General features: G+C 36.0%; 2 protein-coding genes across 2 annotated transcripts; both read left to right on the top strand.

Annotated features, from left to right (window-relative positions):
* The first annotated feature begins 4,356 nt into the window (after positions 1–4,356).
* LOC149621020 (uncharacterized) lies at positions 4,357–9,478 on the top strand. The gene is made up of 2 exons (XM_089855315.1): positions 4,357–4,550; positions 5,437–9,478. Exon 2 carries the CDS (start codon positions 5,460–5,462, stop codon positions 9,069–9,071), a length of 3,612 nt encoding a protein of 1,203 aa, XP_089711441.1. The 5' UTR covers positions 4,357–4,550; positions 5,437–5,459; the 3' UTR covers positions 9,072–9,478.
* Positions 9,479–10,582: 1,104 nt separating this feature from the next.
* On the top strand, positions 10,583–17,651 carry LOC149621019 (uncharacterized). Its single transcript, XM_089854677.1, has 2 exons — positions 10,583–11,477; positions 16,595–17,651. The coding sequence occupies exons 1-2, from the start codon at positions 10,583–10,585 to the stop codon at positions 17,446–17,448; spliced, it is 1,749 nt and encodes a 582-aa protein (XP_089710803.1). The 3' UTR covers positions 17,449–17,651.
* The last annotated feature ends 1,431 nt before the right edge of the window (positions 17,652–19,082 follow it).

Raw genomic sequence — 19,082 nt, 5'->3', positions numbered from 1 at the left:
CTCGCACCACGAAGCTGTATTGTGCTTACACCTGCTTCTTGGCGTGAGAAAACTAGAATAGAACTATTTGTTTTAAAACTTTGAAAAATTTGCACGATCATTTAAAAACTTCATTATAGCTCTCCCTAAAATTTCAAGAGATTCGAGCCAGTGAATGCGTGAAAACGAAGAAAACACATTAAAACCATTTGAAGATTAAGCTCTTTAATTATGGCTAATTTTCGTTTCAATTTTTTATAACAAAACTATGAAAGAGAAACTTTTGAAACTTTGAACAAAAATAACAAGCCTTATTTTGCACATCTCATTAAAAATTTCAAGATATTTGAACCAGTATTTGCAAAATTAGGGCCAAAAAACGGTGTTCCTCCCATAGAAGGGCATGTTAAAAGCTGACTCCTTTGATTTTTCGAAGGAAAAAACCGAAAATTCCTGGTATGCGCTTGTACATAGGAAAAACATTCTTTGGACGGGCATCTATAGCGCGTGCATCCAAAAGCGTGATCGAGTCGGTTGTGACCATACGAAGCCGTCTGCTTCAAAATCGCGGTAAAACGTGACATGTCGCTGAACATTGTGTTTTAAAAATCACGTCGTTTAATGTAATTAATAAAGTATTCATCTAGTGTTCGGAATTGGCTACTTGTAAAGGTATTTAAAATTACTTTATTCTTAATTAACTTTTGAGCCGAATCCACATAATAGGTTATAGATGTTCATTTTGTGCTGGAAAACTATGTTTAGGGTTCTTTCTCAAATTTTCACAAGTTTTCAACAAGTAAATTAACGAATGGCTAAAAGTGCGCCTCTTTTTAGGGTAGAAAGAAACTAAAAATAACAATTTTTTGGAAAAGGTGGCAATAAAAAAGCTAATTAGCCATAATTTGGAAAGGTACCAATAATTAGGGGTACAAACACATATTCTATTTAGTAAAATTTTGGAAAAGGGGAAATTTATTTAGTTGATAAAACTTGATAATAACAAAAACAGGCGCACATTTAGCCCCTCATGTAAGAATCTATATTGAACTGAGGGGAATACGCTGAATATTTGTTTAAGGCCATGTTTTTTATTATCATTAAAATGTTACGTATGTTATCTAAACAGGGAAACTCTATAAAGTATGATGGATTTTGTGAAGGATTGTCGTGTTATGGTCAAACATTTAAGCTGGTAAGTGATGAATATAATGCAACTTGAGTGTCATTAAGGCGTGTTACGGATCCAAACCCATCGAAACTATTATACCTTGAAAAGAAAAAGATCTTTCTTGCTATTTCAAAAATAAGGCAAATACTAGCAGAATAAATAATTTATACGAAGCTAGTTGTATTCAAAAAATGGGTTTGAGGAATTCCCTAATCTTGAAGGAAGTTGCAGTGTCAATTGTCACAATCTTTTGAACTAGCTAAGCATGTTTTTCTAAGCTTTGATAGCGAAAGCTACAATGTTTTGGGGAACCTTTCTTGTTATATGTTCGTTTTCTTCTGTTTGAAAAATTATTTCATTTTAGGGAAGATTTACAATTTCACAAAGTCTCTGCACAAAATTCCGAAATGAGTTTAGTAAATCTTCAAAGGTTGGCGATTAAAGAGGTATTTGAGAAATTATTGCAATATTGGCTGTTTAAGGCAAAAATAAAATTAGGGAAACTTTGTTTTTAGGAAATGAAGACTGAGGAAGATTGTAATTATGATCACTTGAGTAAAGATGATCTTATCAATGAAGTTAAAGCCAGGGATGATCGAGTCAGGGAACTGGAAGCCGAGGTATTTTTAACTAGTGTGAAATTAAGCACAAAAATATGAGACCCCTTTGGTCAAGGTTACTCTAGAAAAATACACTATTAGGTTGGAGCATTCCCGCTTCTTTAAACACAGGCGTGCGCAGGGTTTTCAGTAAGGTCGGGCCGCCTAGTTAATTTTGCGCCCCTACCCCCTAACAAAAATGTTCTTAAGAATTCCAAAGGCCATTCTTTGGAACCCTATGGAGCCCTTGGGATCATTTCCTAAAGGAACAATTCCCAAAGACTTTCTTTGGAATTTCCTAAAGAAGTCTTGAGACAAATGTCCAAAGAATGTCTTGCGATTATTTTCCAAAGAAATTCTTTTGGAATTCTAGAGATAAATTTCCAAAGAAGGTATAAGGTTTATTTTCCAAAGAAACTCATTAGGAATTCTAAAGATTAATTTCCAAAGAAGGTATAACGAATATTTTCCAAAGAAATTCTTTAGGAATTCTAGAGGTAAATTTCCAAAGAATGTATAAGGTTTATTTTCCAAAGAAACTCTTTAGGAATTCTAGAGATTAATTTCCAAAGAAGGTTTAACGAATATTTTCCAAAGAAACTCTTTAGGAATTCTAGAGGTAAATTTCCAAAGAAGGTTTAACGAATATTTTCCAAAGAAATTCTTTAGGAATTCTAGAGGTAAATTTCCAAAGAATGTATAAGGTTTATTTTCCAAAGAAACTCTTTAGGAATTCTAGAGATTAATTTCCAAAGAAGGTTTAACGAATATTTTCCAAAGAAATTCCTTAGGAATTCTAGAGGTAAATTTTCAAAGAATGTATAAGGTTTATTTTCCAAAGAAACTCTTTAGGAATTCTAGAGATTAATTTCCAAAGAAGGTCTTGGGTTTGTTTTCCAAAGAAATTCTTTAGAAACTCTTGAGATCAATCTCCAAAGAACATCTAGGGAATATTTGCCAACGAAATTCTTCAAGAATACTTGAGATCAATTTCCAAAGAACGTATGTGAAATATATTTTTCAACGAAATTCTTAAAGAATTCTTGAGATAAATTTCCAAAGAAAGTCTAGGGTTAATTTCCCAAAGAAATTCGATAGGAATTATTGAGATAAATTTCCAAAAAACGTCTATGGAATATTTTCCAACGAAATTCTTAAGGAAATCTTGAGATAAATTTCCAAAGAAGGTCAGGGGTTAATTTTCCAATGAAATTCGTTTAGAATTCTAGAGATGAATTTCAAAGGACCAGCAGATATATTAGCAATTATGCTTTACATATAATTATCTCAAAATATTTTACCCAAAATTGTTTTGCTTAAGTTTTCCTGCATAGGCATTGACTTGATAGCTAAATAATTAAAAACGTTTCACAAAGGCTTGTCCCGTAGCTAAGGCTCAGCAATTGCTGAAATGGTTTATCATATTTACCTATTTTCGTTTTTTTTTCCTTTAATAATTCGCGAGGTGTTTATGCAAAGGATAAATTAAATTAAAAGTAAAATACACGTAATTAAAATCGTGTTGTTTAGATTTACATGCAGGGAGTATAAGCTGGCAGTCGAAACTTTCGCTTTTGAAAAGTAAAATTAACCTTAAATTAATTCTTTTGTGACATGTTTTATCTTTATTTCGAGCGTAATTAGAGTCCCAAATAAATATTTTTTAAAAAATATTGTAGATAAAATTAGGTTAAACGCGTTTCTGGTACTCAAAAAACTCTCAGTGAAAATACATTATTAAACTTAACAACTACATCTGTATCTACTGCTTGGCCATTGAAGCCTCCAAAACCCCCTTAGTAACCCATACAATTGCACAAGATTAAAACTTTCTGCCGTTTACGGATAAGTCGATTATATGTCTGACTTTATAAGCAGTTTCGCACTGCATGCGGGAACTGCCCGTGCTATAAGAAGTGTTGTTCAGCATATTAGAACTGCACTCCCTGCATTGGGATATGGTTCTGCATGTGAGAACTATCCTCGTTTCTAGAGGGCTAGATTAATTTACCCCATAATCTTCCCTATATTTTCCGAGAAAATTCCAAAGATATTTCCCAAGAAAATTCAAACGTTATTTCCCAAGGAAATTCCAAAGTTATTTCCCAAGGAAATTCCAAAGTTATTTCCCAAGGAAATTCCAAAGATATTTCCCAAGAAAATTCCAAAGTTATTTCCCAAGAAAATTCCAAAGTTATTTCCAAAGCATTTTCCAAAGAAAAAGAAACCAATATTCCCCAATTTCCCTAAGAACTCCTTAAGGATTTCTAAAGAAATTTCCCAAGGAATTTTCTAAAGAGTTCTAAAGAAGATTTTTGTAAGGGTTAACACCCGAGACTATACGAGAGAACACAAAATTTTCCCGTCCCCCGTCTGACCATCGCATTTCTCATAGTGGCTCTGTTATTCACATTTCCGTTCCCTTTCGGCGTTTCGCTGATGTTCCTGCAGTCTGCAGAACTAATACCCAAATTTTGCGTCCTTATTTTTCCGGCTTTTGCGCCCCCTTGAAACATTTCATGTCGGGCCAGGGCCCACCCTGCCCGACCCGTGCGCACGCCTGTGTCTTTAAAAACAGCAAAATCCTGGTTTTACGAAGGGGGGGTGGATAGACTTCATTTCCCGATTTATGACGTCAAACGTGGGCAAGCAACAAGAGTCGCGTTCTCTTTCCCTCTCTCCCCGAGTCCCCGGAGCTGAAGCTTTATTTTTCGTTTGGCCGAGGGTTGAAGAGTCGAACGGTTGCCGACAAGACAAGGCCCGCCATTTGTGTATGGTTTTTTTTTTTTAATTTCTCAGCGGTAAGTTCATTTTATGTTTCAAATATACCATTATTAAAATAGTTCAGTCGATATTTAAACAAACTAAGGTTATCGAGAATGTTTATAATCCGAAGAGGGGGTTATAATGTACTCTGCTGATAGGGTAGACAAAACCGTAAGAATTGCCCCTGCTCTTCCAAACTTAATAAATCATATACCAAATGAAAGCTTACGCTTCCTCTATTCATTGCACACCATTATAGTGAGCGCAAACAATAATTAACATTAAAAAACTAATTATATATATAGCAGTGCCAAAGGCTTTGCCGGGACTCGCTGTGATGATACGCGCAGCGGCGCCGCACTTAACCAAACCAAACCAAACCTAACCTTTGTGTAAATTATGTAAAAATAAAATAATTTACGCGGAATGAATTTTGTTAAAATTAGTAAAAAATTACCTTAAATCATAAATTTTAGGTTAGGTTTGAGGAAGGCGTAAGCTTTCATTTGGTATATGATTTATTAAGTTTGGAAGAGCAGGGGCTATTCTTGAATTTTGCCACTGGAATTTAAATGAGCGGCTAAATGTGCACCGTTTTGTTATTATCAAGTTAAATCAACTGAATAAATTTCCCCCTTTTCCAAAATTGTATGTTTTACTTCAATATATTGCTACATTTTCTAAATAATTGCTAGTTAGCTTGTTTATTGCCACCTTTTTCAAAATATTGTTATTTTAGTTTCTATCTATCCTAAAAAGAGGCGCACTTTTAGCTACTCGTGAATTTAACAGCAGAATGTACAGTATAATCTATCTTTAATGCACGATCAAGTAAACGCAAACAGTTTATGTTATTTCTTTCTTTTGATAATATCAGGTAATATAGTAATTTAATTAATTTATTTATTTATTTTTGCAAAGGTGACTGTGATAAAACTATTATTATGCCTGGAATGTGCTGCTGCGTGCCAGGATGTAAAAATGGAATTGCAAAAACGAAAAGTAAAGGCGTATCTTATCATTGTTTTCCAAAGGATGAAAATGTTCAAAATCTTTGGCTCCTAAAATGTTCGTGTTCAGTTTCAAATTTCAAAACTCAAAGAATCTGTTCAGATCATTTCACTGCCGATGATTATGAAGACAATAGGCTTAAAGCTGAACTTCTCAAAATTAAAACCCGCAAGTATTTAAAGAAAACAGCGGTTCCTAGTCAAAATATGCCAGAATGTCAATCCATAATGGAAACAAATTCTGACAAAACTCTGTCACGCAACCAATTCCAACCAATAACTGAGCAATTCCACTCATTTTGTAATATAAATAGCCAAACTAAAGTAAAGAACAATCAATCCAGTCGTATTAGAATTCCTAGTTTTACTGAAACTAATGAAGATGCTAATATTATCACGACAAAAGAAGTTCCTAATGTTATCACGACCAAAGAAGTTCCTAATGTTATCACGACCAAAGAAGTTACTAATAGTATCACTACCAACACAGTTCCTAATGTTATCACGACCAAAGAAGTTCCTAATATTGTCATCACCAACACAGTTCCTAGTAGTAACATAGAGAATGAATTTTCTGATATTTTGAATTGTAACCAAGGTTTTGGTGCTTTGAATAATGATAAATCTATGCTTACTTGTAAACCTAACAACTCACATATCAATGATTCTGAGTTATCGTCTAAATTGAACAGTTTGATCACCGATTCTCATTTATTCAGTCTAAATAACCTGAAGAACTTAACAAGTGATACAAGTTTTTCAAACCTGAATAACTCAAAAGATGATGCTAGTTTTTCTTCAAGCCTGAATAACTCAAAAGATGATGCGAGTTTTTCTTCAAACCTGAATAACTCCAGAGATGATGCGAGTTTTTCTTCAAACCTGAATAACTCCAGAGATGATGCTAGTTTTTCTTCAAACCTGAATAACTCCAGAGATGATGCTAGTTTTTCTTCAAGCCTGAATAACTCAAAAGATGATGCGAGTTTTTCTTCAAACCTGAATAACTCCAGAGATGATGCTAGTTTTTCTTCAAACCTGAATAACTCCAGAGATGATGCTAGTTTTTCTTCAAACCTGAATAACTCAAGAGATGATGCGAGTTTTTCTTCATACCTAAATAACTCAAGAGATGATATAAGTATATTTTCAAGCGTGAACACGTCAACGGCTGATACGAGTATCTCTTCAACCGTTAACACCTCAACGGCTGATACAAGTGTATCTGCAAACCCAAGTAACTCTGCTATCAATAAGAAACCGACTGATAATGAATTAGAGACCTTTAACACAACAGCAAGGTGGAAGCAAATGGAGCTCAATCTCAAGGAAGCATTAGAAAAACAGCAAAAACTTGGAACTCGTTGCAAAGCATATGAAAAGTCTTATAGCCGTTTAAAAAAGCAGCTAATCAAATCTAAGAACAAAAACTCTGTTTTAACAACCCGTACAGCAATTCAAAGAATTTCCAGCGCTAATTTGAAAAAAGATGTGAAACGACTTAACAAAGAAAAATCAAAATTCGAAAATCTCTATCACCAAAGCCAATCTATTTTACACCGAATTTTCTCCAAGAGTCAAATAAAGATGCTAAGTGGGAAGAAAAAAGTCTACTGGAGTAACGAAGATTTAGCTAACGCGTTCACTCTTCGTTACCTTAGTAAAAGAGCGTATATATACATTAGGGAAAAAAGAGGTATACCATTGCCACATTTAGCAACGCTAAAAAGATACGCTTCAAAATTGGATCTCAGTAGTGGTATCCTCACTGACCTGATAAATCTTATGGCTGTAAGAGCTAAAAGTTTGCCACAATTAGAAAAGCTTATTGTGATAACCTTTGATGAAGTCAAAATACGTTCAGTTTTTGAATATGATTCCAGGCACGATCAGATATTGGGTAGATATAACCAACTTCAAGTAATTATGGCTAGAAGTCTTTTTTCAACATGGAAGCAACCCATTTATTTGGGGTTCGATCAAAAAATGACAAAAGCAATACTATTTGAAGTTACAACTGAACTACATAAAGCAGGTTTTAATGTTGTTGCTTGCGTTAATGATATGGGGGGCGGAAACATTAGTTTGTGGAACTCCCTCGGGATCTCTGTGCATAAGACATGGTTTCAAAATCCAGCTAGTCCTAACGATGCAATTTTTGTATTTGCTGATGCACCGCATCTGCTCAAATTAATTAGAAATTGGTTAATTGATACTGGGTTCCTTATTGACCAAAGAAATATTGACATTCAGCCAGTTATTGCTCTTTTGAGATTAGACTGCAATGAATTAAAATCATGTCCAAAGCTTACTAAACATCACGTTGACTGTGTTAAAACAGAAAGGCAAAATGTAAGAGCCGCAGCTGAGCTGCTGTCTCACTCTGTTTCCGCAGCTATAAGAAGACTAGGAAATTCCAAAAAACTACAGTCTTATTTAGATCTGGCTAATTTCATTGACACAGTCGATTGCTGGTTTGATATTTTCAACAGTTACAAGAAAACCGATAAAAAAGAAATGAAATGCGGCTTTGGAATACACATTCAAAAGCAGTCAAAAGCTTTAGAGAAAATGATGAAAATGGTAAACTCAATGAGATGTGTTGGCAAGTCCCAAAACGCCCTTCAAATGTTCCAAAAAGGAATAATTATATCTATAAATTCCTTAATCAACCTTTATCATGAATTAAGAAGAAAATACGACATCAAATATTTGCTCACCCACCGTTTGAACCAAGATTGCTTGGAAAATTTTTTCTCACAGTTGAGAACCCGTGGAGGTCTCGATGACCACCCAACGCCTTTGAATGCCATTTACAGAGTGCGAATGATAATGTTGGGAAAAAATCCAGGGGTTGTTCAAGGGAACTCTAACACGGTTTCTCAAGGAGCGGAAGAATATTTCATTACAGATATTTTAAAAAATGCTTTTGACGATAAAGATCTTAATGAAATAAACGATGACTGGGAAGTTGCCAGTGAAATTGATATTCTTGAAACAAGTGAAAATGAGAACTTAAACCCTTGCGCATCACCCCCCAAAAAGAGTATTAAATTGGGTTGCTTACAATCATCAAAACCAAAAGAAATTGGAGAGTTTGAAGAAGGGGGAATGGAATATCTATCTGGTTGGGTAGCTAGGAAATACTATGAGAAATATCCCGATTTAGATCTGAAATGCGAAAGTAATTTTACATTTGAGCACAATTACAGTTTACCATCATGGGTTTCGCAACTGTCTCTTAACCACTTAGTGAAACCAAGTACGGAATTTTTAAATGAAGCTAAGATCTATGAATCTTTTTTTCTTGTGGCACACGAAAATGAAATGGTTAATAAGGGTTTAAGTAATGAAAGGGGAATAGTTCAATCTGTTGTTGAGAAAATCTTGAGAGATGGAGCGTGTTTATATCCCTCTGATGTTATTCATTCATTTATACGAATGAGAACTATCATAAGGATGAACTATTTAAATCAATTACACCAAGAAGAATTAAAAGAAAAAAATAGAGCAAGAGCTAAAAAAATGAAAAAAATATTAACATGAGTTATTTTTCTTATTTTGAAAAACGGGTAAAACAAGTCGATAGAAATGATAAATTACTGTGATTATTTTTCATTTGTATAAGCTACACTTTAAAATTGATAAAAATCTATGTGATGTTCAAAATTGATAAAAATGTATGTGATGTTCAAAATTGATAAAAATGTATGTGATGTTCAAAATTGATAAAAATGTATGTGATGTTCAAAATTGATAAAAATGTATGTGATGTTCAAAATTGATAAAAATGTATGTGATGTTCAAAATTGATAAAAATGTATGTGATGTTCAAAATTGATAAAAATCTATGTGATGATTATAAATTTTTGGTTAAACTCTTAAACGTTTCTATTTTAAGGAAATGACTGTAATTTCAATTTGTTTAAAATTAATAAATAAGTGATTAGTGATACTTGGAACATTCATCTTCCATCTTTGAGAAAAATACCTAATTTTTGAATATTATTATTCCCTTGAACCCTATATTTTTTAACCTGTCCTAAATTATTTAATTAATTATTATTTTAATTAAGTTCCTCTTTTCAAAGTAAAGTACAATTTATATATTTTTTTGAGATTTTTCTACGTAGTTTAAGCCAACATAGTATTATATTTGAGAATTTTTATTCCTATATTGACCTGTAAAAACACAATTTTCTCCTATAAAATCCTATTCTTCCTTCACATTTTCTTCTTCTTAGTTATACAGTGAGAATGATGTTCCTTAATCCGTATATACCCGTTTTATTTAAATCCGTATTAAATTTAGTGACATCATATTATGAAGAATAGTGTGTATTTTTCTCGACAAACCTCGACTATGAAGAACTAAACCAGTATTTTCTTATTATGCATCTGACAGACATGTTCTTGGAAAAATAAGCCTCCTAAAAAATGCGAGTCTATACGAACTTGGCCCACGTTTGACGTCACCTCCATGGAAAAAATTTCTCTCCAGGCGCGATCCAAAAAATCTCAAAAACTCGTTCTTAGCATGCGCCCCCCTTGCCCTTTGGTATCATAGCTCATTTTAAATGTGCAGAATGAGTTGTCGAATCTTATGTCCCTTAAAGTAGAAGCAAACTCTGTGGGTGGGTGAATAATTAGGTTTATTTGTGAAAATACCAATCAGGATTGGCTCTGATCTAAGGGGATTGGTAACACATCCCTCTTTAGCAACAAAGAAACCCAGCTAGGACCTTTGTTATTTCTTGCTTGCCCCTTTAAAATACGTTCAGCCAATGAAAGTCCAAAGAATATTTACTGTTAAAATGAAATCTTATTTTGTTTAGCGTAATGTTTTAATTTCAAACATGGGAAAAGAGAGAGTGAAAACATCATTAACGATAAATAAACAAGTAGACGAAATTGAAAGACTCAATAGGGTCAATAATGACTTGGAAAGGAGAATCAAAGATTTGATGGTATGAAACATTTTTCATTTTAATGGTCGATGGGAAAGAGTTACTCCAAAGGTTAAGAGTTGATTGTTTGAAAAATAGGAGAAAAGTGGAATGGATCAATTAGCTAACGATGAATTAGTGAAATCTGAGCCCGTTGAAAATGATTCGGGAATTAATGGCCAGGAGTTATCTCTTCCAATTGTGATGCACTGTGTCGAAGCTGTCAATGTCCAAGGCATGCTGGTTAGAGAAGATATTAGTGAAGAATCGCCTGATTCTGAGCCTCAATATGTTGCCGAGGTCGGCAATGCAAACAACGAAACTGAAATTATCCCAAAAAAGTCCAAAAATGTGGGGTTTATAACGCGAATTACGAATGCGTGTGTCCCTAAGTTGATATACAGTGAGAATTCGCCACTTTGTGTACCTTCGCCGAAGCTCGAGGTCGAAAACCAATTGAAAATGCCTCTCGACACAACGACGGAAAGTGATTCGTCACGAGAACCTCTTGAGAACAATAACACAATTATCGATTCTTATCGTAAATCACAAAGCGTTTCAACAGAGGGAGAAACTGACGAAAGAGCAACTCGACCAAAGGAATTCCGTGTTCCCGAATTGAATGTTGAAGTCGAAAAACATTTGGATCTTTCTCTTGGCGCAAATGTCGAAAGTGATTCACTAGAATTAGCCGTAGAAAACGATCTCGATGATAAGCAATCCAGAATAACCTGGACAGGTGCGAAGAAAACAGATAGACAAAATCGAAGTTTGGTACTGTGTTTGCCAAAACTGAAGCTTGTTGATCTTAGGCCACTGAATGGGCCAGTGTGTGTTCCTAAACCTGAACGTAACCCAAATGAACCATCAGAATTGACCTCCGTCTCTTTGGAAATCAATTTACCCGAAGTTCCAGTTGAAGTTGGAAATAATAGTTCGGTGTCCAACTCGGAGACATTTCAAGAAATGGCTCCAAAGAATTCCGAATCACTTTGTTCGGAAATTGGTAAGTCATAAGATACTTTTATAATCTGAGTGCTTAGAGTGGGGTTTCATATTCCTACCCCCAATGGGTGAAATATGCTAATCAATTAATTCCGCCTTCTCGGTGTATAGTCTAATGGCGTTTTCCACATAACTGCTCTGAGATCGCTCTTGATTTGCTCTAGACGACATGAAATGCGCTTCATTTATTGAGCTGCTTTAACGATTTTCTTTTCCCGTCCTATTCGACGATACAAATTTAGCGAGCTATCTATTCTGTACAGATCATCACCGATGGGATCTCGGGTCCCCGGTCCAGCGCTCGGTAAATTGAAAACGGAAATCCGAGCAGATCTAGCGCCCTTGAGCGGTAAATTGAAAACGCTATTGGCGGTACTGCTATCTAGGTGAAAAACTGAAAACACCTATTTAATACTCCTGTTAAAATCAGGAGGATCCCTATTCCAGGGTTCATACTGAACCCGTATAACCTGAGTTCGGGATTTGCTCAAAATTGGAAATAATCTCGGGGATTTCAAGTGTCTTCAAAAGTTTCCATCAAACCACATTGGGCTCAGTGGCGTGCCAACAGGGGAGCAGTGCACGCAACTGTGGGCGGGCCCATGTTTTTGGGAACCCTTTCGAAATTTTGCTTATAGACTGATTCTCCAATATTTTTTAAAGTGTCCTATAATTTCGCAAATCGTCCAATTTAGTCCTATAATTTCGCAAATCGTCCAATTTAGTCCTATAATTTCGCAAATCGTCCTATATCTTTGAGATTTCAAAGCAATTATCTAGAATCCCAGCTGTATGACGTTTTAAGTGCAAAATTAGTGATATCTCATTTGGTCAGATCCAAAAATCGCTTCGTTAGCTCAGGAATTTTTGTTCTTCAATTCTCACATAATTGAATTTATACGACTTTTTTAGTTTTTTATATGAAATGATAACAATTACTTTCCATTCTCTGCTGCACAGTCTGCACTCCAAAATAACACAATTGAATTTTTCCTCAGACCTTTCATTTAAATATCTAATCCCACATATTGAAGTGAATTATAGCACAGACCTTTAAAATATGTTTAATTATTGAAAAGAGTTTTGAAAATCTGTTATCTCTGAAAACATCTCTTCCAACCTGACCTTTTAAATAGCTTGATTTGGTCATTTTCACTCACTTAGGTCTCTCCTTGCTTACAGTTTCATTTAATTAATAGTCACTTTTTCAAGTAAATCTAAATGTATGTCCGTGTGAGCCCTTCAGTATTTGTTTAGATCTAGGCGCGATTTGAAGAGTCTTACGTTCTCAATAAAATAAAATTATCCACACTCCAAATCTAATCATTTATGAGTCCTGTATAATCCTATAATTTGATAAATCTGATCGTATATAATGCTATAATTTTGCGAAGAGAATCCAATTTCTGTATTAAAAACTCTCTAAAAGAGTAGAGGCCCTGCATTGCACTTTAGAGGAGTGAGATTTTAGTCGAGAGCGGCGACAAGGCGCATTGCTATAAATAATGAAAGGGAAAAGTAGTAACGTTCGTGGTGCTTTCATACTTTTTGAAAACTCGACACTCAAGAAAGGGCCCTAATTGTCGGGCTGCGTGCGGGCCCAACAAACGTCGTTACGCCACTGGTGTTGCTTAGTGCTAGTTAAGGACCGGGCACGATGAAATGGGCTCTGGTATAACACTCAAAATAGCCAGGAATGACCTATAAAAGTGTTTTGGATTTTTATCCGAAAATATCGTTCGACGAGGTCTACTTTCCATCTTTTCTCCTCTTTAATTCAGAATACGGTTGTCAACTGCCTTAAATGTACCGAGTTTTTTTCTTTTATCTTAACCAATTATACAAAACAATTTCTTGGGTACAAGCGGTAAACATTTTACGTTCCAACGCCAAATTGTTATTTCAAAATTTCCCAAAAATTATTTAATGGGTTAAATGATTCCATCTTTTCTCCTCTTTAATTCAGAATACGGTTGTCAACTGCCTTAAATGTACCGAGTTTTTTTCTTTTATCTTAACCAATTATACAAAACAATTTCTTGGGTACAAGCGGTAAACATTTTACGTTCCAACGCCAAATTGTTATTTCAAAATTTCCCAAAAATTATTTAATGGGTTAAATGATTCGCCTGGGGTGTTAATATAAGAAAATAACACTACAGTCTTCTCGCCTACGCTTTTGTCAAAGAGGTTTCCTTATCCATGATTAATTTATTTAATGAACGAATTAAATTCCCGCTAAAACAAAGGACGTTTTCAAAAACGTTCAAATCAGTAAAAATATCCGAATGGATTTTTAACATTTTTCGAAAAGCGAGTGAACTCTCTACCGATAAAATCAAATAGTGTTCAGCTTTTGGACCTTTCGCCTCGCAGCAAGAGAGTCCCGGGTTCGATTCCGGACTGTGGCACCGGGTGAAAAACTGGGTACAAACCCTTCTGCATAGAGTTATGAAAGTTGTCTTCCCACTTCATAAAGGAGTTTTCCGCGTGGTGTTACCCGGTTTCGCCTTCCCATCAAAACTTGCTGAGGTTAATGGTAATACTTAGTATAGGGCGCTGTCGGTAAGCTGTGGCGTAGGAGCTAGCCACCACCTCTTTATGCATTGAAATCGTGACCCATTGAAATATAGCCCACTGGGTGTCTATGGACGCGCAATAAAGCTAGATTATTATTATGTATCAGAACCTTTAAAATGTCCTCTTTCACAAGGGTCTTCACTCCTTTCTTATCGCTGGTACCATAAGAAAATAATATATAGCTCTCTATAAGTATGAAACGTACTACAGCATTTGCTTTCAAATTTGGCGCGCTTCCTATTTATGACCCGTGGGAGAAGTTTTGGCACTACGAATAAAGGGGGACGAAACCGCCACCGCCACCTAAAGTGTCCGCGAAAAGCACGATGGGCCGGGGAATTTTGGCCACGCCCGTAGAGACACGAGACACTCCTTACCCCGTAACAGGTCGTCGAAATCTCGCGCCATCTATAAATTTATAATGATATTTTTGACATGCACTTAATCAGTTATAATTATCATAGTAATAACTTCAAGACCTTTAAGGATTTAATTACCTTATAAAATTTTTACCCGCCTCAAGTTCTTAATAGGTGGCTTTAGAAACTTTTTAAAAATTTCAATGGAAGAAAATGCTGTTTACATGGCTTAAATGGAGAGTTTCATACTTATAGGGAGCCTTATATCATTTTCTTATGCTGGTACTTATTTCGACCCAAAAATTCGGAGTTTATTTGTTGCTGGATAAAATGAGATATTGTTTCTCGTTACGCTGATTTTTGTAACAAATAAGTTTTATCTATCGAAGGTATATCCACATTAGTTATTTTTAATTATGTGTCAATTGTACTTTATTTCACAAATGTGGAAAATATAACACTACTCAGACCTCGGGGGTGCCATTTGCCAGACAGAGAAACAAAGTGAAAACTAGATGTGACAAAAGAAAGGGGGGGTGCAAGAACGATATAAATTGGTAACTTGTGTTCACTCAGCATCAGCTGGTATTTGATCCACCGAAAATACAACCGTTCTAGTTTCGCGCCAAAGTTTCTCGTGCATTTCAATTGATGTTCATTCATCTCCTTTTGGTTGATGAGGTCGCTTGTAACAACAATATAAATTTAATTTCCCAAATTCAATAAGATCCCTTTAATAATAGGAATATCCTTTCAAGCAATAAAAATTTCCCTATGACCTTTCCAGTGCAATCTTAATGCTGGTCGTTGTTTGCATTGGAAAGAGTCTTTAACCCTTTAGCTAGCGTATTCTTTAGGCCAAGAGATTCGTGAAGCTACTCAAATTCTAAAGCCTCAGTTACGCCCTCCCGTTTTTATCTACTGGCTCTTTCAGCGTTCCTTATAAGCCCCGAAATATTTTTCTTTATTCTATTGAGAGTTGCCAATGCATAGCTGTTGTATTATAGTGTATATATTGAAAATAGTTTATAAGAAGTGTTCGCGAAAGTCAAAGAGGTCAAAGATCCAAAAATACCCAAAAGGCGTGGGTCGCCAAGGTAACTCAACCCAAGTGCTGACGTAAATCTGACGTGGTCCCAAATACCACAGAAAGCGTCACCGTGATTGGCTGACCCGTTAGAGAGGTCATTCACGAGAACTTCCATAAAAACTCGGGTCCATCAACAGAAGAATACCAGAATTAAGAATTGTCCGACCCTCTCCGGAGGTTATGCCCGACCGCCACCGACCGAGCCACGAGACGCGAGCCTGCTAAGCTATGCCGCCAACCGCAACTACGTTTCGACGGACTCGACCTTTCTAATACCGGACGCAGGACATCGCGCGCCCGAGTTAAAAACTTAAGCGGTAGCTGAAAGTAAGCGCCGAGTGCTAATGCTGGTAAAGAACTATTCATCTCGCCGCCACAGGATTAATTAATAAACGCGGGATGATGAACCTTCCGCGACACGGACGCTAACAAAAACGCGTCTCTACCGCCACGTTCCGCTTGTCCACCCGTTTCGGACAAATCTCCTAGATGCCGCGAGCCGTCGACCCTGACGAAAAACAGTAACGTTATTTCACGCTTTAGCGTTAATTTTATTTCATACTTATTTTATTATTCGTTCCATTATTTCATTTGCTTGTTTAATTTGTTAGAATTAGTTTTTACTTAAGTAAGGTCATGACCATAGTTTTAAATAGCAGAAAGTAATAATTATTAAAAGTATAAAATGTTAAACATTAGTTAACATTGGTAACTCGAAATCTCGCCTCTTTATTATTACCTCCCTAAAACCCCTAGACAAACTGACCAATTATATTTCATTTAATGATCTACCCCGTTAGATAAACCGAGGGTAGCTGAACCCGAAGGATCTTTGTAGCTTATTCGGTTCTTGGTTTAGAAGTATCCTAGCCGTACTTGCTTATTCCTTCACCCTAAGTAAAATCGCTACACGCTTGCTCATCGGCTAACGCCTTGATCAGCACTGTTTCTTTTCTTTAACACTGAGTTTTCGTAGAGGCCTAAGCCTTACATTTTTTATGAAGTGCGCTTGAATGTTCCTGTATTTTTGATGCTATATTGTAAATGGAATGTGTGTCGTTATTATATTTCGTTAATAATTTTCTGCAGGAAAATTAAAGAAGAAACGTTCAACTCGGATCAAATATTCTGCTGATTATAAAAGGGGTCCACAACGTCACATTAAGAAGGGTAACGAAGAAAAACGATTCAAATGTAATCAGTGTAACTATGCCAGCACAATGAAGAGTAATTTGATCAATCATCAACGCATTCACAGTGGTGAAAAACCCTTCAAATGTGAGAAATGTGACTATAGATGCACGGTCAAGAGTAATTTGATCATACATCAACGCATTCATAGTGGTGAAAAACCCTTCAAATGTGAAGAGTGTGACTATAAATGTACGCAGAAGATTAGTTTGATCGCACATCAACATATTCACAGTGGTGAAAAACCCTTCAAATGTGATCAGTGTGACTATGCCAGCACAATGAAGAGTAATTTGATCGCACATCAACACATTCACAGTGGTGAAAAACCCTTCACATGTGATCTGTGTAACTATGGATGCACGAAGAAGTATAATTTGATCATACATCAACGCATTCATAGTGGTGAAAAACCCTTCAAATGTGAAGAGTGTGACTATAAATGTACGCAGAAGATTAGTTTGATCGCACATCAACATATTCACAGTGGTGAAAAACCCTTCAGATGTAATCAGTGTGACTATGCCAGCACAATGAAGAGTAATTTGATCATTCATCAACGCATTCACAGTGGTGAAAAACCCTTCAAATGTGATCAGTGTGACTATGCCAGCACAATGAAGAGTAATTTGATCAATCATCAACGCATTCACAGTGGTGAAAAACCCTTCAAATGTGATCAATGTGACTATGCATGTAAGTGGAAGGGTGATTTGACAAAACATGAACGTAGAAGTCACATGAATGACTAGATGGATTTGAAGGCTGCTAGACAATGTAAAATTTCTTTTTAATCGTAACATGAACATTTTAAATATTGTTGGACAAAAGCTTTTATCTTTCATCCTTTTCTGTAATGATTGGGCCGTAACTGTTAATGCTAAAATAAAAAATACAGAGACGCCTCTATATCTTGTTGTGGTTGCAAGGCTAGAGAATTGCCAATTGCGCAAATGGGGAGGGGGCAATCGAAGGCGAATAAATACTTGTAACTTGTCTTTTCCTATCTTTAAATTTACTTGCAATTAATTCCACGAACATTTGTTAAACATTTTGAGGGAAACATTTAACGACCATTTGACCAAAGGTTAGTACTCCCTATTTATTTGATGTTCATCACATTTATGTGGATAACATTTTTTCGCGGTAAACATTCTTAACGCAATTTTTACCTCTCCGTGTGACGTAGTCCAGGAGAGGTTCTGTAACGGCCGTGTCTGTGTGTCTGTCTGTCCGTTGTTACACCCACGTGACCGCGTTCGCAGTTTGCGTATCGGAGCAAACGTGTTCGCCATTTCCGAACTGCTTTCACAGTCACGGAAATGGCTCCTGTACTTGAGTTCCCACACCACCATCTTCTAGTCTTTGTCCATCCCACACGGACACCAGTCGGTTCTTACTGGCTTCTAATCACCACCATCTTTTACTCTTCGTCGATCCCACACGGACACCAGTCTGTTCTTACTGGCTTCTAGTCACCACCATCTTCTGTTCTTTGTCAATCCCACATTGACACCAGTCTGCACTTACACTGGCTTCTAACACCACCATCCACTGGTCTTCCGTCTATTCCACATAGACACCAATCTGTATCATTGGCTTCTACTCCATTATCATCAGTAGTACCTATTTGAGAGTTCATGCACAGGGGAGCCGTGGGGAGCCGGGGCGCCGATGACGCCGTTGCCGCTGTTGGCGTCTGACACCAAGTTGGCGCCGTTATCGCTAAAAACCCTTCAATCCCCCTCTGACGCCAGATATTTCACGCGCGCCTTATCTTTATTGACTTTGATAAGGGAAATCATATGTTAGACTTAAGACTAAGCGCCATATTTCCATAGTAAACCACAACTTCGCCTGAAACTAGAATTTATTGCATCATTATTTTGTAGCGCCAGATATTTGTTGGCGCCTTATTGACTTTGACAATGTGGCGGGGAAATACGTAAGTGTAAGCCTATTTTTAAATATCCTAGAATTGCGTATTTTAAATATTTTGATTGGCCATATTTACTTTTTATATATTTGTGAGTATACGTACTAAAGAAATCATAAGAAAATTTCTTCCCTGTGTAAGCAAAATGAGAGTCAGATTTATAAGTGTGGAACCTATATAGCACTTCAACTTTCGAATTATCATGCTTTGGCGCATGCGCTTAATTCACTTCTAATATTGACATGATTAGAGTATAAAAGACCCCCCCAACATTAGAGATTGTTTTATTTCGTCCGAGACTCTCGAGTTCTCCAGACAGTTAACACTTAGTAAGAAGTTTTCTTGTAGAAATTATTCTAGAAGTTATTTTATATTCAGATTAAATATAGTTAACTTTTAAAAATGGTAATGTGCGATATTTGCGGACGTAAGTACGTTCAGAATAAGAAT

Source organism: Phalangium opilio, unplaced genomic scaffold (genome assembly GCF_054372755.1).
Source record: "Phalangium opilio isolate 3A_F unplaced genomic scaffold, DU_Popi_V2 ptg000209l_1, whole genome shotgun sequence".
NCBI classification, from domain to species: Eukaryota; Metazoa; Arthropoda; class Arachnida; order Opiliones; family Phalangiidae; genus Phalangium; species Phalangium opilio.
The sequence above is the reverse complement of the archived record's forward strand: the minus strand, read 5'-3'. Positions and strand labels throughout refer to the sequence as shown.